Below are 22,528 nucleotides of genomic sequence, written 5' to 3' on the forward strand. Positions count from 1 at the left end.
GCAGGGCGGGCAGGGTGTGCGGGAGTTTAGATGACACTTACGCCGCGTTGCCAGGGGACAGCAGCTGCCGAGAGGAAGGGTTGGGGGGTGGGACTGCGATATTGTCCTTGTAAGGGACGAGAGGAGAGGACATCACATATCACAATAGCTGGGGGAGGGGGGAGGAAGAGGAAGAGGTCAGAGTAGACGGCAATACTGGCTCAGAGTTGCCCTAATCTAATCTGGAGTTGGACTGTCATCCCAACGTTTACCTCTAGTGGGGGGAGGGATCACAAATCCTGAAACCAGCCTCTAAGACATTTAGACTCGTTTTTCAACACGTCTTGGCCAGCGTTGGGGTCCTAGTGTCGGAGAGAGATGTGGTAGGTGGGTGGGGGGAGATGAGCGGCAGGGTTTCGGGGTGTAGGGTCCAGCGGCGAGGGAGTCTCTCATGCCTCCATGTATTGGGGAGGGGGCTCCTTAGGCGGGATGGCGACGGCCTCCTCATATGGTGGCAACAGGACCTGAAACCCAACAACAAAGGGCAGCTTAGTCCCCTCTCATTGTGGCTCATATATGGTTTAATCTATTCTGCTGAGTGGGTCTTAAGGAGGTGTCGGGATCAATGGTGACAGCTAGCTTTGCTACATACATACAATACACACTGTATATTTTACAGTATATACTGTATATTATCAATGACTACTTAATTAAAATAAACTTGTTAAGAGTATTTTTGTGTTTTTCACTTCAAAAACACGCCGTAGCAATATAGTTTGTGTTGTCAATCATTGTTTTATGATGCGATACAAGACTATTACTCTGTTTTCAAAACAGTAGGCACATCTCCTTTATGTCAAGCATACTGAGATTGTGTTTTTTGATGTTGTCTGAACAAGATGATGCACAATTTTCACTTTGTTCTACCATTTTTAAATAATTTGCACTAACAACTAATGAAACAATAATATTAAAAAGTAAGAACAAATAGGAATAAGAATTGAAAAACAAACACGTTATGTTACTCGTTACCACAACAAGTAATCCGAGTACTCTAACGCATTGTCCCCGACACTATATTATACAGCATATACAAATACGTGTAATTATAGATCTTTACAGATTTGATTCTAACCGATTAGAAATGCAGTGACTGCTCCAGTTCTCCCATCTTTCTTTTATGCTCTATATATCCCGTCCCTAGAGAAGTCATGGCTAGCGTCCATCGACATTCCCCTGCTTTAAAAGCCAGATTGCTTTCTATCTTCGTCAAAAGGTCTTTCCCCTTAAATGGTGTTATGAAACCAACGCTGCTGATAATTCTGGGAAAAAGGATAGAGAAAGAGGGAGAGGGAGAGAGAGCGAGAGAGAGAATTATGCTCCAAGGGGATGGAATTGTGAAACAGCCAGGGAGGCCCGGCGAACACATCACTGGGAGGATTTGAAATGAAGCGGACAAGCACAGACAATTATGTAACGTGTCCAGAAGAAGAGAGGAGGAGGGACAGAGAGGGGGAGAGAGAGAGAGAAAAAAATAGAGCGAGACCTGACCCCTGTGCATTTTAATGGCATTTATATAAAAGGACGGCGAATAAGCAGCTAGGTCCTTCATGTTCGAGGCTGTAAAAAGCCATTTAGACACACCGCCGGCTTTCTAATTGTAGAAATAGAGGCAGCGCTCTATTCATTCCGCGCTCTGGTTGGAGCGAGGGGATGTTGTGATATAACCATGTGGTCACTATTCTGGCCTGCATGGAAGCCATTTTAACCCATTACAAATGCTGTGCCACAGATATTCGTCGCATTAAAATACTAACCATCCCCGGACAGATTCCTAATGCGCTAATTAAAATGCATACGGCTTGTGCTGTGGCCTCCAGTTCGACCTCGTTATTTTAACCTCTGCCTTTTGCTACATTTTATTTTAATTTGAGTGCGACTTTTGTTTCCTATTTAAGTCAAATGATTCTTTGATCCTTGCTGTTGTGATTCTTTGTTTCACTGTACTAATTTACTGCTAATTTTAACTGTACTAATTTACTAACTTGAAATATTTCATCAACAATTTTCCTCACTCAGCAATTTTTTAAAATTTTGAAAAAATCTAAATAAATGGGAAGAGGTAACTCCATATTTATCTTGTAAATGAGACACAGGTCCCATTCTCAAACAGGTGAGAGATTTCCCTTATACATATATCATGCTATGGTTTAAACGCATCATCAGGTCTTGTTTACTGTTTATGTAGCTCTGGTCAGTGATTAACCTCCAGCTTATCAGCAGTGGAGGAAACTGACTGGCCCATATCTGATATTTAATAAAAAGGCCAATATCGGCCCAATATATCGGCAAACCCACATGTCAATCTAACTTTAATCCATTGGTCACTAAATTTAGAATCTGTTTCGCAAGGTGAAAAACATAAACAGTGTGAATCAGGGTTGTAACAACACAAGGACAAGCTGACAAGAGGTGACAGACAAGACAGATGAAGCGCTACCTAGTGGGACGACAGTGGGTGTGAGACAGATTAGAGTATTATGTCTCAGTGCGGAGGATTACAGCAGAACAGGCACATAGAAAGACAAATGGAAAGAGTGACTATGCTAAAGCCTTCCAGAAACCCTGAGTCAACACTAAGGAGGGGAGGATGACGCCCGCCTCTGCCCAGCCAGCCAATCACACTGCAGGATGAACTATCTGCCGCTACCCACAGCACCAATGTCACCTCACTGACTGTCAAGCAGCTGGGACAAAGTAACACTGGGCTATGGAGACAGATAACAGCTCGACAGCAGAATCGGGGATCTAAACATTTTCACTGTACTGTGTGAATATATTATATAAGAAGGATGCTATTCTAGTAGTGCAGAGTCAAAATTTACAGGGGCACTATGAAATAGTACACATTTCACAATTATGTTCCACTGATGTTTACAATACAACTCGCAAGGTGCTACCTGTAGCATTTTACATCAGTAAATAATTACCACATTTATTGATGGGAAAATTGATGGTTTAGAAACATCTTCTTTGCATCAGCAAGCAATGAGGTTATTGGAAATGTGGTTTTAATTTTGAGAAACACTGGCATTAACAATAGATAGAGACCCAAAGAGACCATCGTTGGGTGATTTGTAGAAATCACCTCAACGATGGTCTCTTTGGGTTATGGTAATTACACCAAGGTATCACAATTAATTTGACAATGATAGGTGTTTAAAATGATACACATAGCACCTTCAACTACAAGTAGTAACTGCAGTATGATAGCCAAGAATTATGTTACACTTTACATTACAATTAATTTATAGCTGAACCTCACTCATCTGAACCCCTAGGAAACAGAGGGTTTTGACTGTTTTATTGTTTTGTTGAGCAGCCAATACCAATATACTTCAATCAAATAATCTGTGGGGTGAATGTGATACTTCCCCTAGAAGTACACAGCCTCTATGATATGTGGCGGCTACAAATTCACACAACACTTCAATTTACAAAGGGCTCTTTGCTGAAGAAATGATTGCTCACATTATTTAGGCCTTACTTCATTAAATTGATTATGTTAACCTATCAAGTCTGTGGCTGAGGTAAATGATGTAAAAATGTTTTATTAAATTTATGCTTCAGCCTCTAAATTACTGCTGTGCTAACAACAGTAATCATATAGTAGTAAAATAATGCAATGTAAAGTGTTGCCTAAAATCCTTACCTTGTGCATTTAGTGGTATCAACTCACTGAACTGCAATAACATGCAAAAGTGGATATAGTCTATATTTTAGTATACAATCTCACAACCACAGCTGACGCTGTACTACTGTCAAACCATGTGCAAAACGCAGGGAGGATAAAGATTTGTCAAAACCTTCATCTCAATTAATTATCTTTAGCTCATATAATCAAATGGACCTAGAGCATTTCCATAACAGTAAAAATCATTGTTGCGTTAAGAGTAAGTGTGTATGAACCTGTTTATGAGTGTATGTGAGTGTGTAAGTGTAATGGCACACTTACTGTATGTGCCTTTATGTGTGTCTGTACATGCCTATATGCCCTTGTGTGTGTGTGTGTATGTGCCCAAGCATGCGTGTGCCTGCGTGTGTATAGACCAGCAAATGTGTGAGCGTGTGCATATTATGATGTCCTTGAGGTGAGGAGCTGGGAGGGGGATGCAGGGACTCACCGTGGTGTCGTTGGTGGTGACGTAAACCAGGACCTCGGTGGTGCCCCTGCCACTCACATATCTGTAGCAGTTCCATACGCAGCCAATCAGGTAGGCCTGCCGCAGGGAGGTGGAAACACAGAACAACCAATGACCTTTAGCGACGCCGTCACCATAGTTCATCATTACCATATGATATTTGTCACGATCTCATCCTTTCAGCAAGGTTGGGCATGCTGACAGCAGAGATGCATCTTATCACAACTTGATAAAGACTGTGATACACCAGGTAACCAGGCAACAGGACAGGCCAACCTACCTGGCAACAGGACTTAAAGTGAGACTTAGAAATATAATAGAATTCATATGGGTAACAAGAAATTGTGTAATCAGCGCTCAAGAGTGGGGACATTTTTTTGGACAATGTTCTCTTACATTACCCAAAATATGAGATTCATTGTGCTGTTGATATATGGTAAGCTAAGTAAATGTGGTTGTTCTTGCCTCAGCAAGTCTGTGCTCGCAGTGAGGCTAGGTTAGTCTGATCTGGCAGGGGAACAGGAGGTTCATTGTGTATGTGTACGAGTAGCCTGCTGGGCTGGTGCCTCTGCCAGCAGTAACAGCAACCAACCAACCAGGAAGGCAGCCAGCTAGCCAATCACTGTGCCATCTACTGAGGTGACCTCCTCACTGTGACCAACTTAAGAATTACTTCTGACACCAATATGCACTGTTGCGTTCACATTTGTACCTTGAACACTACAGGCTAGCAACGTCACACTCTTCCATCTAATAATTCATTCTACCAATAAGGCTGCACTTCTCAAGAAGGTCCAAAGGGTATTCTTTTACCACATTGAATTCTTCATTCAGTCTATCCCTGGCTTTAAAATAGCCATTTCGTTTGAGGGAAAAAAAGAAAAAGAAAGCCACGCATCTCTCCCTATCTGGAGCATCTCTTTCTCTTATCCCACCGCCTCTCCTCTCTCCAGCTCTCCCTCTTGCCTAGAGGCTGTTTCTAGGTCGGTTTTATGCCATGTGCTGTCAGCTGGAAGATGTTGGCTTCAGCGGGAACTCAGGTGCTGGCAGTGAGTGTGCTGATAGCTGGACACTTCCTTCAGGTTCTATATCTGGCCCTGCTCCAGGGGAGCAACTTGACTACCATCACTCCAGGGGAGCAATTTAGCTATCATAGCCAACATATGTGCAGTCCATCACCGAAACTGGGGTTCTCCTATTCATTTTGTTTGGTGTACATGTCAGTTTATTGTGTGCACCAAAGCCCTGCTGTGAGATGTCATGTTTTGAGCCAGCCCACTTCCACATTTGTTTTTGACAATATATTTTTAGTGCTGAAATTTCCGGCAATACACTGTTCAGCCCATGTACTCTGCCTGAGACATCACATTTATAACTTTTCTATGTCTGCGAGTCCAACGCTATGTCTTCCGGTGGCTGCTTCCTATCATAAAACCTTTGGATAACTGCCAAGAACGTTTTCAAACTCAGCTTAGAGGAGAAGTGACTTGATTTGATTGTACAGATGACTGCAACTTCTCATCCCATCTCCCTACCCAGAGCAGCGCTGCGCCTGGAGAGTCACCCATGCATTAAGGGGAATTAGCTCGATAGGAATTGGTTTCCTGTTGTCCCTGACCCGCTGCTCTCTGACTGTGCGATCATCCTATTAAGGGCATTGATAATAGGAATGTTAACACTGGCAGATTCATTATGTATGCCATATGGTTCATGTTCCTATGAGATGAGCACAGCGTGGCATTTTATTGCGTTGATCACATTGCAATATGGTGAGAACATTAAAGAGGCAACTTGGGTACAATTATAGTGTTTTGTGTGTGCTTGTGTGTGCGTGTGTGTGTGTGTGTGTGTGTGTGCTGCATGCATACATCTTCATATTGCGCATTTTTTAAAAGTGTTTGTTCAGGTGGGTGCTGTTATCCACACATACAACAAGTTTATAATGCATGTACATTCCTTTTTCTTTGTGTTGAGGCTTCTGCTAAATGTTATTAACTGCACAGTATAAATCTGAAAGATTTGAGCCAAAGCCAAGTGCCTGGTGGATCATCAGTGATGCAGAGACTAAGGAGTCTTACCTTGAAAGAAAGGATGCAGCCTACGAAGAGGAGCACTGCAAAAACTAGGCACATGTTGTTGGTGGACATGATGTCCTCTTTGTAAGGGAATGTCCCCGGCTGCCAGGGAGGTAGAGAGAGAGAGAGAGAGAGAGAGAGAAAGAGAGAAATTAAGAGAAATAAATGTCAGGTGGGAAACAAAAATTAATAAAGCAAAATGTAAGGCAGAAAGAAAGTAAGTAATTCAAATCAGCCTCTGATATAACTACACTTAAGTCCTAAACATCCAACAAGACTGCAAGATGGACACTTAATCTACACAATTAAGAGCTTAAAAGGGCCTGTGTCCATCTCTTATTTATAATGCTACTGAACCGATGCTTTGGTGAAGCACTAGCTTTGACTCCCCGCTGCTTAACAGTTATTGTAAGCTAATTTGAAGAGTGGTGCTCTGTTGCTTAACTTCAAATGTTTTGTATTGTAGCCCTTGGCAACATTTTGCAATTTCCATTAAAAAGAAAAAGAAAAAAGAAGCCCGTGGCATAGGAAAAAGTCGTTTAACTGTGTGTTTGAGTTTGAGGAAACGGTTCTCACCAGCTGCTGGAGGTAGTCCTGCACCGTGTTGGGGTAAACCACCACACTAATGGCTACCAATGTGTTAAGGGCAAAGTCGAAGATTTGGTAGCAGAAGAATGGAATGATCCAAGCAGCATGTTGCTGTGTGGGGAGAGGGAGAGGGAGAGGGAGAGAGGGAGAGGGAGAGGGAGAGAGAGAAAAGGGTTCACTGAGTTTAGGAGTCTGTTTGGACAATCTAAGGCCTTTGATCCAATTTTATCATGAACATTTCACGTTTGTAGATTATGTTTCATTACCTTGTAAGCACCGTATGTTGCCATGCCACATATAAGAATCATGAGCAGGGATATTGCAGTGGCTATGCAGATATCTGCGGAGAGAAAAGTAAAGAAAGAAAACAGCCAATGAAGACTAGCAGCAATAACATTTCACTGGGACTTCTTGAACAAATGCATTGCTCATTGCCTCTAATGCCATCCGCTATCTCTGACGTAATCCAAAAGTATTTGTGGTACATGGATAAAATGCACGTCGAGTAACCTCACTATTATTAGCACTCAATCTGTCTTGGGCAAAACAGGGATGTTTCACTGTCAGCACCTGGGTAATTGTTATGCAAGCGATGCTATATTTGACAAAGTGCAACATCGCTCTCACATTCACGTCATTCACGCTTTGAAAACTGTTTGACTGATGAGACACTATCAGTGCCACTATGGCACTCAATACAACTCCTAGGGATTTACTGATACCAAGCTAAAATAGGGATTCTGCATCCTAGAATTTTGCCCCTGCTAAAATTTGATTCCAAGTGTAACAAAATCATACCAAAGCATCTTGATTTTCTGCCTGTTTCACATATAAAGTGATGTTAAAGCTCGCTTATGGGGAAACATGGATTATGTCTCAATCATTTTTGTCCAATGACCCCAAACTAATGGTCTTACTCTATTGTTCAGAAAAAGTGATGGATCAGATCAGTATGCAATGTTGGACGATACTATACTTAGTATTCAGAATCACTCCTGGCTGTGGAAAAGTGGAATCAACACATCCCGGGTAGTTGTTGCTTCAGCCTACCAAACATATCGTGAGCATAAAAAGTGGTGCAAATCCATGGCTCTGGACACACTCTGGCTTTACGTAACAAAACAGAAACTCACACATGCAGACAAATTGAAAGACTGCATCATGACTGTCGGTTTGCCATTACACTCAGCGACAGTGATTATTACAGCACTGACACTCTGTTAAGACCCAGGAAATGATGATACTCTTCCATCTTAATCCCCTGCCACACGCCCACACATACAAGACACACACACACAAACATCCTTACATATACGCATAGGAATACATGTGCACACCACCCCACACACACAACTAACACCTGTGTGATTTCTGTGAACTTTGTGTACTACTGACATCTGCCTATTACAAAACCACAGAGACACCAGCTCATCTCCATCCTCCTCCTCCTCCTCCTCTTCCTCACAACCTTTGGCTGATGCTACATTAGCAACAATGCTAGCCGAGCCAATGACAGCCGGGGGAGTCATTCAAGATGGCCGTTTTAATCCGATGAAGAATTAGAGCAGTCGTTTTTAATCAGAGTAACCAGCGCCAGGGTCTGTGGCGTCCGAGAGGCAACTGTGATGATGATAGCCGCTGGAGGGGAAGTACTGAAAATACACATGTACTTTGGTTTGCTTGCTACAAAGCCTAGCCTACTCAGCTGTGTGTGTGCTGAGTGCAGCATTCTGGGAAAAGTCGTAGTAGGATATATGGACATGCTGTACATGTTAATGAGCACTCTCTGGCAAATTTGCAAGTTGATTCTGTTCTGGAAAAGTAAATGAATGCACTGAAAAAAATACCACCGGAGGAACAGTAGTGGGAGGATCACAGTTTTGGGCCTATTCTGACAGTATAGCAAGCGGATATTTCAGCCATCACTAAATTGACCTGATAGTTCACATGACACTGGGTTACATGCATGCATAATCTCTGGGTGTATGTAGTGTGCAAAGAGTTTGGGAATAAAGTTGTTTTTTTGGAATTTATTTATTTTGTTCAACTCATCTTTAACATTGTTTAGTTCTGTAATGTTGACAATCAGAATAATGAGTTGAATTCAGCAAATTATTTAAGAAACGTTAAATCAATCAAATTAAAAAATAAATAGCGCATTATCAACAGCACTGAAAGGGGAGGCAAAAATGACAGCGATTATTGTACATGGATTATTGACAGTGTGTCATTTGTGTTTACAAATATAGTGTCTCATTTTCCCTCATCCCAAATGAAAACAGTCATTCTTAACAACCATCTAGGTGAGATGGCATATACTCAAAAATTCCTAACTACTACTTGACTGAGTGAGGACTGCTTTATCCGTTTATTGTTATGTTTTTATGCAGCACAACAAATTGCCTCGTTGGGGACATTACAGGCTTCTAATCTAATCCAAGTCTGACATTCACATGTGACAAAATGACGGGATTAGTGGCACTCACTTGCATCGTCCATGACATCGATGTCGGTTCCCAGGTCGGAGCTGGTAAGGTGGTAGCGGTACTGGACTGGGTCATTGAGAGCCGACAACAGGATGAGTAGGACCACCGCATTGATGAGCTGTGGGAACAGGAAAATCAGTACAAATGTCAGAATGAGTAGAGTCACCCTTTAGATAGTGTGACGAACCAGATCTGAATTCATTGAGTACTAGCTTTTAATAATGACGCTATTCTTTCTTGATTTGTGCTGATTCTTCTTCTGATATGATAGAAAAATGGGAAAAGAGTAAACTACAGGTGAGGCAAAGGACAGTTGCAGTTTGTCATTGCACATCAACACATTTTTTGCTATCAAACGTTTAGAAAATATGTTTCCCAGCTTTTAGTTATTCTATAATCATGATGAAGATAAACTGTTGAGGGTGGATAGATGTACTGGGCAAAACTGAAGCTTCATGATATTTTGAGTTTAGAAATTTGTAATGAACTGCTGGACAGCTTTATTACAGCATTTGTCCAACCAGAGTTTTTAGGGAGAAACGATAAAGCAAAACCTCTGGGAATGGAAAACACACACACACACACACACACCACAAACACCTTAAATGAGACGTCTTATGGATGCTTTTTCTTGCCTCGACCCCACGACAAAGGTCAAGGATTTACCTAGCTTAGACTACTGAACTATGTTTAAAACTTAGGAGTTAAAAACAGAACCAAACTCCATTTTTAGACTCCGGTAGAAATATAGGGTAAATCAAAATGCCACAACCGACTTTGCGTTGGTTGAATATTTCACCACGACAACAAAAATGTGTCGAAGGAATACCAATGCGCGGCCACAGATTGTTAAAATGCATTTTACGATTAGATTTAGCTAAAATGTATCGAAGTAACTTAGATAATAAAATGATAGACATGATATAGTAGCAGTGTGTTGAACAGATGGTGATAAAGTAACCTAACATTGTAGCCTATTAAATCAAATCGACAGCCTAAACGGAGGACATCTCAAAATGGCCAATGAAGGATGGGTGCCGAAAAACAAACGAGAAACAGCAGTAAAAAAGTCACTAGAAACGATAAACAATTTTATCACACATGACGCGCATTATATCTGTAAACATCTGAGCCTGCTTTCTGACATACATTTCAACATCAACATGAGAAATCCCACTTACCATATACCATATTCCCAGAATAATGGTGCCCGTCCGTACATGGCAGCAAAGGCAGCAGCTAGTCGAGTACCACCGGTCCCACGGCGAAATCATATTTGTTCTGTTGTAAATGTCAAGCTATTTCATGAATGCTGCCGGAGACGATAAAATAAACGCTCCTATATCTTAAAAAACCCCAACTTGAACTGGTGTAGTCCTTGTTCGTTACGACCGCCACATTCAGCGTACGGGTCTGTGCCTGTTTCCGCTGGTCGACTACTGGCAAACGGAGAGCCGTTAATCTAGCTCATCCCGGGGTCACGTGACCAGAGGAGGATTTTGACCGAGATCAGAAAGGTTGGTGATGAATGCAATATATTATCATCATTCTGAAATATCCGTGTTTTCTATCTTCTTCTGAGATGGTGTGGCCATTTTTTAGACCTAGAGCTTTAATATACCAATTATAACTGGTATAAGTGATCATTTCATTTATATGAGCAAGAGCTTAGAGTTTTCTTTTTGTGAATTGACTGACTGGAAATTACTTTAACTCTTACTACTTCATAGGTTTGATAAAGTAGACCTAGATGACCCCATGAGTGCATTTACACATGAACTCAAAATTTACATTTGAACTCTTTGTGGCAGAGATTCAATGTTTTTGTGATCTTTGTGATTTTTTCTAAACACAAAAGATCAAATTCTATGTGGTTTATCCCTGTTTGGACAGCCACAAGAAGATCATATCTGTGCAACAAAGAATTAAAAATCTGATTTTATGCTCATGTGTAAATGCATGTGTAAATCCTTGACATTCCTTAATATTTATGTATTGGTTTCCAATGATTAGACAATATCAGAGGCAAACACAGCACGTAATGTGAAGATACAATAACCTCACTGCATAATAGCCACACTGTAAGTCATTTAGTCTTTTATTAAGTCTTAAAATGTTTGTTTTCCTTAAAAAATATGGAAAAACTACCAATGGAGTGAGATAATTTAGATAATATCTTAAAATAAGATGGGTCACTCCATATGTAACAAGATAATGTCACTTGATTCAAGAAAATTCTTGAAGCAAGCTGGTTTGCATTGGAATCTAATGAAATTATCTCACCCAATTAGCACTTTTTCATTTGTTTAAAGAAATATAAGATTTAAAGACTCAATACAAAAGTATGATATCCTCACAACTATAATATCGTCACAAGCAGCAAGCCTTCATTTTCCTGCGTGTGTCTGTCTAGGCCAAGCCTGACAGATGGACCAATGACCACAGCTCTAAGCTCTGGTGGGCGGACAGCATCATCATCACATCAGGGGATTTTGAACTCCAGCCATGACTTAATACTGACCAGGGACCAGATTGCCACCTATTTAAATGCTGGACTGGAATTTGAAGAGGAAAACATCAAACTGATCAAACATCAGCTTGTAGAAGCTATTTAGTGTTACGTAGCCTTGTGGATTTTAATGGAACTGTCGCAGTGTTTGAATTATCAAACATGACAGAACTGTTCGTTTAAGGGGAAAAAGGACTAATGGGTCTGACATAATGACAGGAAATACAAAGCCTTATAATCCTTTTTTGTCCGACCAGCTGTAGAACAATAAAATGCCAAAGCCAATGTTTTGGGTGAACAGATTTGTTAGTTTGGTCATATAATGTTGCCTTAATCTACTGCTTCCGTTCCCCCAATGCAGCACATTTTAAGTGTTTTAGGATATGACACTATGTGGCATGTGAAGCCTCTGGGATTCAAACACACAGGCCTTGGATGGGATTTTCTTTCCAAAGTCAGCAGATGATTTTCATGACAGGGTTTTCTGATTCCCATTCATACCAAAGAAACCTCATCAGCAGACAAACCAACAGGGAGGAATGGAAAAAAAAACAAAAAACGTGATATCCCTCGGAAGTGAACGTGAATGAATGGAGAGATAGAGATTGTTGGAGATTAAATGCTGCTAAATCCTAAATGAATTGAGAGGAGACAGGATGGAGGTCAGGCGCCGCACGCCCGTGCCACGCGACCGCCTCTCCACATTGGCTGGAGCGGCGGTTTGGCCTCAGGAGGGCCGCCGGCACGAGAGCGCCCTCCTATCACGGCCCGAGCTGCTGACACACATTTGCACCATACCATACACTGAATTCTCATAGTGTTAATCTCATATTTGGGATTAGTTTGACAGCAAAGACAGAAAATACAACATGCCAATAGACAGAGCAAAAGCTCCATTCTTTTGACATTCTGTTGGAAAGAATATGGCTCTTATTCATGGACACTAACTTTAAGCTTTTTATTCTGCAAATACAGAAATGTTACTAAAATTTCTCATAAGGTTGAGCTTTAGGTTACGAACTATCAATATCAATGAAAATTTTATTCTATGACATCATCAAATGGTATTGTATAAATTGGTTGAAAGAAAATGTTATGGTCAGTTAAAGTTAAACCCCTGAAATTCAGAGAAAAAAACAGATATAAAATGGTATGAAAACATGATTAATAACCCAAACTCATAACAAAAAATTGTGTAGTGGTAAAATGTATCCTTCTTCAGAATAACACCCAATTCAAACAATATTTAGGCTCTGGAACCATTTGTCTGAGTAGCTCAGGCTGGTGGAGCCACTATCATCTTTTAAATTACTTTTATCATATCACCTTCTTCTTTGGCTTTTATTCATGTCATCCTTATTTTGAAAAGTGCTATACAAATAAAGAAGAAAGATATTTGTGACTATGATTTTGAAAAGCTCTACCCAAAAGAGCATATGAGGCAGCAAATAATCCCACATGCCCATAAAAGTCACCCTGGATACTGTCACATCACTCTCCTATTCTGTCAGTGGAGTGGCTCCAGGATTTGTCTTTCAATGACATGAGAGGCCTTGCTCTTTTGTTTCTAGCTTTGAGACAAAAAAAAAATATCATATGGATAAAATGTGAGTAGAGTTTTAGGAAGCTTCCCCTTTAAGACAAAAATGCAGACCTATGAAAAGGTGATATCAAGCATTTCTTTCATTTATTTTTCAACTTTACCAAACAAACATAGAAATATTTGTATTTCTTCGATAAACAAAAATCATTCTCAAAATCATATCCTAAAGGACAAGTATATAAATACAGTGATTGAATAATCTTAATCATCAGTAATAACAAAAGAAATGGGTGTCTGTAGCTACACCGATGTAATGATCTCCTTTATGATCTATCAGTCTACTAAGTTCTATGGGCAAAAATACTGTACCACCACCGGCCAATCAACAGCTTGATGCACTAAGGCTCTTTGAATACACAAGTTCCACTAATTTCCACTATACTGGTCGTCCATGGAAAAGACTCCAGCCCCACTTTCTCTCCTTGCAAAGGCTATTATATACACTGAGTGGCAAGTTCTAAAAGTTACAGCAAGTTATCTGCTCATTTAATTTAATTAAGTACTGTTATCAAAGTCATGCAAGAAGAAATTCATTTTGACATCAAAACTTGCAGTTGGATGGAAACTATAAAAAAGGACGCCAATGCACATACTATACAACTACAGGTTAAGGCAATGGAATTCAATTCCTGATATATATATGTATGTATATTAAAAACTGACTTTGACGTGGAATTAAAGCTGCTCCATACCAGAATCCCGCCACACCTCCGTCCGCAGTTTATATCACAAAGCACCCCCCCCTCCCCCTCCCCCAATCACAAATCCAGGAAGTCAGTTCCAAACCAAAATATACACGTTTCACATTCCGCAAAAAGGTCATAAAAAACAACGCGTCAACATCAAAGAAACTCAATACAGCCTTTTGCACAGTGCAATCACAGAACTGGAAAAAGCCCTTACAATCTGTACATATGGCATGGCTTTTTCTAGCACAAAGATTGGAAGATAAATATATAAAAAAAAATCATATAGAGTGCAATAGGGACCAAAATGTCTCTAGAAAGTCTATGCACAGTCTAAACCAGTAAAGAAATACATACTGAGAGAATACCAGTAGTGCCACTGCAAGCAGGGTAATCCCACTAGCCTTTAACTTCATGTTATAGTGCCTCCTGGTGGTTGATGTCAGTTACAGCTCTGTAAAGTATGTTTAATCAGCAGACCGGTATGAATCAAGCATCAGTTTATCACCTCAAAATTCCAATTTTCACCTTTGGAAATAAATGTGTTAAACGGATTTGAGACCAGCATTAACAAGCAGCTTGCTGCAACACATTTCAGTAATTCATATAGGTGCAGCAGCGCGGCAATCAGTACAAAGTGCAACATACTGGGGCGGACGACGCAAGCTTCGCTTAAAATAAAAAAATAATGAGAATTTTAAAAAAAATTGTACTTTTGGGTTTACAATGAAAAACATACACGCTTGAAGAAAAAAACAAAACCCAAACATTTTGATGCCATTGAAAAATAATTACATATCAACGTGTACCTCCACTGCAAGTCTGCCTCTCCTGAAACCCCGGTCTGTTTGCAGTGTAGTGTATAGTGCAAATCAGTGAAGATTTCAGTCCATAGGACCACATTTTTTCACTATAGTGAGCCAAGCAGCTGGTGTCTACTGCTCATTTTCTTTTTTTTGTTGTAATTGAAAAAATTACAGTTGATTTATCTCACAGAAAAAAAAATCTGTACCTGGTAATTATTGCATTTGACACACTGAACAATCATTTGCATATGATTTATATGGAGCTGTGATCTGACTTCATGTTTCTTTTCTGACCTTCTTCTTCTGGGACGGCTTTGGAGGCTCCACCACCTGCTCAGACTTCTCTGCAAGGAGAAAAGAAAAAAAAAAACAAGTTGCAAGTTGTATTCATCACCATTTACATGTGAATACTCTAGAATCTGGATATAAAGAGAAGTGATGCAAAGAAATTTCTGGAAAAGAGTAGGGATTAAATAACTTCATATATAAACAACAGTATGTAGATTTAATCTTAAATGGTCTCTCTGTACAGACTCAGACCCATGGAGACCTACTCTGAGAGGAGTGCATGTTGGGAGGCGGCTTGTTAGAGGCCACTGCAGGAGGCTCTTGGGGCTTTGGTATCGTATTGACCGGGGGCACCGAGTTCACTGCCTATAACAAAACAAAGGCAGTGAAATTACCAACCCAGGGGTTTTATGTACTTCAATGTAAACATGAAAAACAAAAGAATTATGCCTGTCTCTTTGAGCATTAAGCGATGTGCCACGTCTTAATTTGACACCTTGAGGTTAATTATTCTTGCCTGAGCCACAGCAGCAGCCTCCTCCTCTGCTTTCTTCTTCTTTTTCTTCTTCTTCTTGGACTTGGCTGCTCCTCCGGCAGCATCCTCAGTGTCTTTCTCATCGTCCGATACCTGCATTCCAGTCACAACAAACACAGCTATGTTTAAATTATTTCACTTGCACTGAGGTCACTGTGGTTTATTGTTGTGTATTTTATAGCTAACATTTTTTTTGACAAATTAGAAAATGCAAAGATTAGGAGCGCTACTTGGTGGTATGTCCATGGCAGAAAGCAATAAAGAGGTGCGTTTTGGAAATTGGCCCTAGCAATGATTTGGCAGAGTGTCACTGAGACCTTGTTGGGGGCAGGCTGGTCCTTGGCTGGAGCGGCTGGTGTCGCCAACACAGGCGCCTCTTCATAGTTCCCCCAGTGCTCTACTGGGGCGTTCCAGTCGGAGCTGGGGTCCGCCGCCGCCATCCCATCTGGAAACCCACATCAGCAGCACGGCAGTTAGATACAGACAAACACCAATGGCTAAATAACCAACACCTATCGGCAGTGTGTACTTTTGCATTCCTACCCAATAATCCCAAAAATCATACAGCCTGTGTTGATTTTTAAGACAGTGCACCAAAAATCATCGGCATGCTCGATTAAGTCTTGTAAAGCCATTCAAGATCTTTCTGTTTATAATCACCAAAGTCACCAGGCATTTTTGCAGGGTGTTTTAAATGAGAGGGATTGTTGGAACACTTACTGAATCCAGACCATTCATCATCAACATTAGTGTGGCTGGCCCACTTCAGATTGAGAGAATTTGATATGGGCTCTGAGAGACAGAGAATGAGCGAGAGAGAGAGAGAGTGAGAGAGGGAGGTAAAAGAGTAAACCAGCCGTGACTGAAAAATGCTGGAAGCAGTTAATGAAAATGAATTCTGAAATACCACACCAGACGTTCTTTGGATTACACATCCAGGAGGTAGAGCTGATTTGTGATTGGGCGATAAAGCTGACAGTTAATCACAATACCAACCTGTCGTGTTCAGCCCCATCATGGAGAAGGTCACAGGGTTGAGGTCAGTCTTCATTCGGCCATCAATGCCACTCCATGTCGCTGGCAAGAGCAAACAAGAACACTGATTACACTGCAGGAACACTCTGGAAAACAAGCAGTCGACTGAGATTTGGCATCAGCTGAAAAGAGTTTTCTATACAATATAAATTCCGGCCCCCCGGTTCCTTCCAGTGATTTCACCTGGGTGTTGCTTATCATTCTAGCTAACATAGCCACTTATCAATGTTTTAGGCAGGGCTCGCTGATATTATAGTGTTAAGTTGTAACGTGTGCATTATTATATTTATTATTATATAATTATATTACTTGACCCACAGTCATGATTTTGCTCAATGCTCGCAATGCCGCTTTTGGCCAGCATATGGCGCAGTTGGACACTTTCACATTGTTCTGGTGTCAGTGATAATAACTAATAAATAATGGGATTTTTATTTTATTATTTTTTATTTTAAGTGGCAGTATTAATATCTGTTAAGGCAGCCTACCTTGGCTTTTTACTTCTGCACAAAACCCTGCAGTGGCTGTACAGACACAACTATCACCAAGGTATTATGAAAGCTCTTTGGGTGCTCAATAGACACTATGGCTGTTTGTTTCTTGCATCACTGACAGTAACATCCCCAAGTGATCAGTCCCCAACGCTGACACGACCAGAGGGGTTTTCTTTGGGCCCTCCTCATTCCTAGCCTCCTACTGAACATGGTGGCTCTGTGATAAACTTGTGACTTATGGCTTTGATTGAATGAGTTAAAGCCAGTTAAAACAAGGAACCAGGTATTATGTTACACACAGGCATTTTAATCTACCAATGTAAATATAGAAATTAAATGTGATCCCTGCATGATGAGCAATTTGCAAACACTTCATGTTAAAATGCAGTGACCCTTTACCGTTTTGCAAATGTTGTGGTTAGTTAATTTGAAAAGCCTTGGTCATACAAATAAAAAAATAAAAAAAGGTGACAGGAAGTCAGTGGGGACCAATTGAAGTTAAAGTTAGTCTAGTTACAGCTACATACCAGTGAACAGGAGAGGTATCCAATTTTACAGTTTCCCTTTACAGTTCCCCACAACATCCATCTACTGGGTCTAAATACCCATAAATCATATTGATTTATACTGTTTGAGCAATGCAGCCCTGTCTGAGACAGACAGGCAGTTGTGTTTTTGTCACATTCAAGTTTCACAGCTAGTATGCAGCTAGCCATACCAGACAGATCACATAAGTGTTTCCTTTTAATATATTAATTTTCTGCATTAAAAATTGTCCTTGGAGATGCATATGTAATTGATTTGATTGATTTTGACAGATAATGTATTTGTGGTATGACACACATATAAAACACGCTTACATTGCAGGATTTATTATATAGATATTGTGTCCTTATATATTGCACTATCGATATTCATTCAATGCATTGTTTAGCTGTGTAAAAAGGTCAACCCAGGTCTAGGGGGTACCTTGTGTCTCCTGTCCCCAGGACCGGCGCTCAGGCTGGGCCCTGTGCCGTGGAGCCGTGGGAATGGCACTCCACTTGTCGCCCTCCATGGTTCCCATCTGACCTGGGATCTTCATGGAAATGTCAGCCCACCCTCTGCCATTGACGGACGGCTCCTCTCTCCAGCTGGAGGACACTGAGGAGGCAGAGAGACAGGGAGAAAATGGCATCAAACTAGACGTTTTGTCAACCACACACACTGCCTAGTGGATTCCAAATTTCACCAGTCAATACAAGTCAGTGCAGTTCTTAGTTGGAGAGGAAAGAAAGACTGGAAAAGGCACCATTGTTGTGGGCATGGCCTTTTTCTTGATAATTTCCTTTCCTGTACCCACTAAGATATACAGTATATACAGTGTTAAAGTCCTTTCCCTTTCTCATCTTGACATCATGCAAATCTCTAGTCAGGAAAATAAGGAATGCAATTTGAAAGAAAGGAAGTTATGGATGAATTTTCCATCTCAGTCATGAAACATTTAATAATAGTTCAGCTCAGTCTTTACCGGGTCCACTGCCTGCATCCCCTTTTCCACTGGTCCTTGAATGCAGGGTCTCTGAAAAAACAGTATTGTTTGAGCCAAGTGAAATTTTACTAGATCAATCTTGTCTTAGCATGAGTGAACTGTTCACTTCAAGGTGTAGCATGTATGCTAGCCCTGAGCTACCAATATATGTTCACCAAGTGTTATAGGGTGTTTGGGCTTTTAGAAAAGTCTATAGTCTTTAGAAAGTTTTTTAATTAAATTATATTTTGATCATGATACAATGATAGGCCCAAGCTGATAGGCCCTGAATTGCACACCAAATCCCTACAGCCTACCAACTACACACAATCAGCCCTGACTAGATGACATACCATGGTTTCCTCTGTTCTTCCTGGTGTTGGCAGGTGCTGTGGCCACAGGCGCATCCAAATGGCTCTTGGGGGCGTCCACTCCTCCTGGGCTACCAGAATCCTCTGGGCCCTTGTCCTTCCTGCGCTGCTGCCTCTTCTCTCGGTTACTGACCTTGGTCTCCCACGCGCCTGGTAGAGACAAAAGAATCAAATTGTTAGTTGGCTAGTTGACTGATTATTAGTGTGTGCATGGCCTTGATTAAAAAAATATTTTAGATTGGATGACAATATTAAAAAAATACTAGATTCCACATCAAAAAACAAAACAAAAGGTTTTTGATTGTTTTTTACTGACACTAGGTTGATCTGATGACTAAAGATATGCTGCTTTAAAACATGAATTTCAAGAAGTGGCCTAAAATTAAAATGGAAATGCAACACACGTTCATCTGGCCCAGGTCAATCATTAATCACTACGTAATTAAGGTTAACTGGCTCTTACATGGCTCCTTTTTCACAAGACCCATGATGGATAACTATATTCCAGTGGATTGAAGCCACAGGCATAACCTTTCACCCATTTGACTCAGCAAAACATTTGTTGCATATCAAGCCCACAGGAAAGATGGGGCAATTGCTCCAAGAACGTCAATGTAGACTTGACTAAAGGTCTTTAACTGGGTTAAAGTTCCAATTAGCACATCAGACATGAGGAAAAAAATACATAGCCCTTCTGGAAACGGATAGATTAGATAAATAGATTTGAATGAAAACACGCAATCTTGTCAAGTCTTAGTGAATAGGAGAGATGCATTTAACAATATTAAAAGGGATACATTGACATTATGATTTTTTGTTGTACATCATATTGGAGGGAAAAGGATTCAACATTTGTCTATCAGTTTCCTTAAACTAGCTTGTTATGGGCTGTGCAATAGACTGTTTATATTGTACAATGTAATTAAGGGACACAGCTAGCCATTTACAGAACCAGCCATTTTAGGGAAGCTGAATGATGAGTAAATCAAACTAACCAACCAAAATTTGAAATGTCAAGCAAGTGGTGACTAAGTGAAAATGTGAGGAGTGTGTGGTGGATAAAAATAAACCAACTACATTTGAAAATGTGAAGTTATGAAGCAATTTAATAACTTTAATAGTGAGTCTTACCATCATCAGGTTCCTTCCCATCAGTGGTAGAGACACTCTGGACTGGTTTCACATCTGCCTTGGTTTTCTTCTTGTTCTTTTTCACCTGCACTGGGGCCTGTATCACGTGTGCCTTAGAGGAAAAAAAAAAACAAGATTGGGAAGAATTAAAGGGCGAATATGAATGTGATTATGTTTGTTTGTTCTGCCCAATGCATACTGGGACAGGCTCCAGCCCCCCTGTGACCCTATGAATAAGCGGGTATGGAAAATGAATGAATGGAGATGTTGATACGCATCATGTAGCATTGTTGTCATGTAACACTTGTCAAGTCTGCCACATACTGTCAGTGTGCAGGCCTATTCTGCTGATGATGGCCTTGTTTCACACCAATTCAGTGTGATTGCCTGCTTTGCCAGCCAAATGAACAGTTTCGGGACAATCTGGGAAACATCTGCTCAAACATACCTTCTCAGTTCTGATCTCTGGGGATGGCTTGGAGGCTGCCTCAATGACTTTCACTTCCTCCTGAACTACAGTCACTGGTTGTCCGTTGGACTGGGCCTTCTGGAGGAGGGAGACAGATTATTGATTATTATTAAAAGACATTAAAGACCATAATCCAGGCATGTTGTGAACAGTAAACCCGACTAAACACAGTTTACCCACCTATTTACTTGCAGAACAGAGTTTAGACAACTTTTTTTTTAAAAGTCTGACATAAATCTTAATGACATTCGTACTACACCTCATATGTAGTGGTGTGAAACTGATTTAAGTTACATGAGGATAGGGTCTTTTAAAGGGAAAACATCAATTGAGACTTTTCTGAAAATATTATTTATTTTTGTGTCTGTTTGCTGGTTGTCTCTCAGTACAAAATTTTGGCTGTGGACCTAATGATTCTGGGTTTTAGAGATGAGACATGATATCAATTTACTGGCTACTTCACACCTTTTTCAGCCGCTAACCTTGCTCACAGATGTATGAAAACTATCTGCCATGGTAATGAAACATCTTAGGATATCAAAGCACCGCTTGTTAACTATTTGCAAAAAGAAAACACTGGTAACTCTTTAGGGAAGCGAGAAGGCAAATAAATGGGCACAATATAACGCTAGATAGGGGTCAGTAGGAGTTCAATTTAAGGTTGCTGGCTAACGTTGTTAGCTTGACGTTAACATTTAACAGCTGCGAGAAAAGCAAGGAAGCTGCCATACAAACAGCTAACGTGGCGTTACAGCCCCATTTGACATGACTGTTAAATTGACATCTTTGCTGTATCTTCACTTTGTTTCATGTTCCATTTTCCTTTTGTCTGTTTATTTAAAGTGTATCGCTGGATCCCCCTCGGTTCATTTGTAATGTTATGTTGTGGGAACTAATTACGATATAATTTCTGATGTAACTTATGAGTTGAATGTTATATATTATATTCCTATATTTTTCTAAAAACATTAAAAACAACGAACAGCTTAGCTAACGTTAGCTCGTGTTAGCTAACTAACGCCAACTCAACTGGTTCCGTAGAAAACAAAACTGAGTTGAATGAAGTAACGTTATAACGTTAACGCTAACTTTTATTACTTGTTAGCCAATGAATAGACGCTTATTTCCCCTCGCCCCCGGATATTCGACAGGCAATTTGGGCTGCAGTACCTTTTCAACTGATTTCTTTTTGTTCCTTTTTTTCGGTTCCTCTGGTTTAGCAGTTTTGATGAAGTGGGCCTTCACAGGCTCGCCGCTGGCTTGGGTGACCGAGGATCCCCGCTTTTTCCCGGCGAACAGTCCGCCACAGACAGCGGCCCAGGACAGACCGAGCAGCAGCAGCAGACCCACCACCGCGGTGGAGAGGATGACCCATGTCGGATACAGCTCGGGCTTCAGACCCAGATCGACCCCAAACTGAGCTCGGATGTACCCCTGGCCGGAAGACAGGAGCTCTTTCAAACGGACAGACAGCAATTCCGCTTTTTCCAGCGCTAAAGCCTGCAAGTCCACTGCCATCTTTTCAAATCGCGGAACACGAGCTATCATTGCCAGCTACCGTATGCTAACGGAGGAGTGGCTAATCTGGCCATTGGGAGAAATCTCAGTAAAGATACAGTCCGCAGTACAGATTCTGAAAGTGAGACAGTTGAGATAGTTTGGAAGTTTTGTTGCCAAAGTATTTGATACAGGGACTTGCCATACCTTCCACTTTATAACTTAATACCTTAATACCCTATTTGAAAGAGCACATGAATTAAC

The 22,528-nt window shown here is 40.8% G+C and overlaps 2 protein-coding genes across 3 annotated transcripts; both read right to left on the bottom strand.

The window, feature by feature from the left end:
• Positions 1-428: 428 nt before the first annotated feature.
• laptm4b (lysosomal protein transmembrane 4 beta) lies at positions 429-10,611 on the bottom strand. The gene is made up of 7 exons (XM_071522117.1): positions 10,512-10,611; positions 9,331-9,448; positions 7,111-7,184; positions 6,833-6,955; positions 6,260-6,358; positions 4,164-4,259; positions 429-503 (listed from the first exon to the last, which is right to left on the bottom strand). The coding sequence occupies exons 1-7, from the start codon at positions 10,602-10,604 to the stop codon at positions 429-431; spliced, it is 678 nt and encodes a 225-aa protein (XP_071378218.1). The 5' UTR covers positions 10,605-10,611.
• A 2,331-nt stretch (positions 10,612-12,942) lies between these two features.
• Positions 12,943-22,307, bottom strand: mtdha (metadherin a). 2 transcript variants are annotated; one of them, XM_071522106.1, is made up of 12 exons: positions 21,938-22,307; positions 20,747-20,842; positions 20,299-20,410; positions 19,150-19,317; positions 18,797-18,847; positions 18,256-18,429; positions 16,754-16,834; positions 16,478-16,549; positions 16,075-16,202; positions 15,740-15,850; positions 15,489-15,588; positions 12,943-15,278 (listed from the first exon to the last, which is right to left on the bottom strand). In XM_071522106.1, exons 1-12 carry the CDS (start codon positions 22,283-22,285, stop codon positions 15,211-15,213), a joined length of 1,509 nt encoding a protein of 502 aa, XP_071378207.1. In that variant the 5' UTR covers positions 22,286-22,307; the 3' UTR covers positions 12,943-15,210. The 2 variants fall into 2 exon arrangements, with proteins under 2 accessions (XP_071378207.1, XP_071378206.1); XM_071522105.1 differs by having other exon boundaries at positions 20,747-20,845.
• Between the last annotated feature and the right edge of the window lie 221 nt (positions 22,308-22,528).

Source organism: Centroberyx affinis, unplaced genomic scaffold (assembly GCF_046629955.1).
Source record: "Centroberyx affinis isolate AG114_WGS23_722 - 3 ecotype Tasmania unplaced genomic scaffold, CSIRO-AGI_Caff_v1 ptg000952l_1, whole genome shotgun sequence".
In the NCBI taxonomy this organism is placed as follows: domain Eukaryota; kingdom Metazoa; phylum Chordata; class Actinopteri; order Beryciformes; family Berycidae; genus Centroberyx; species Centroberyx affinis.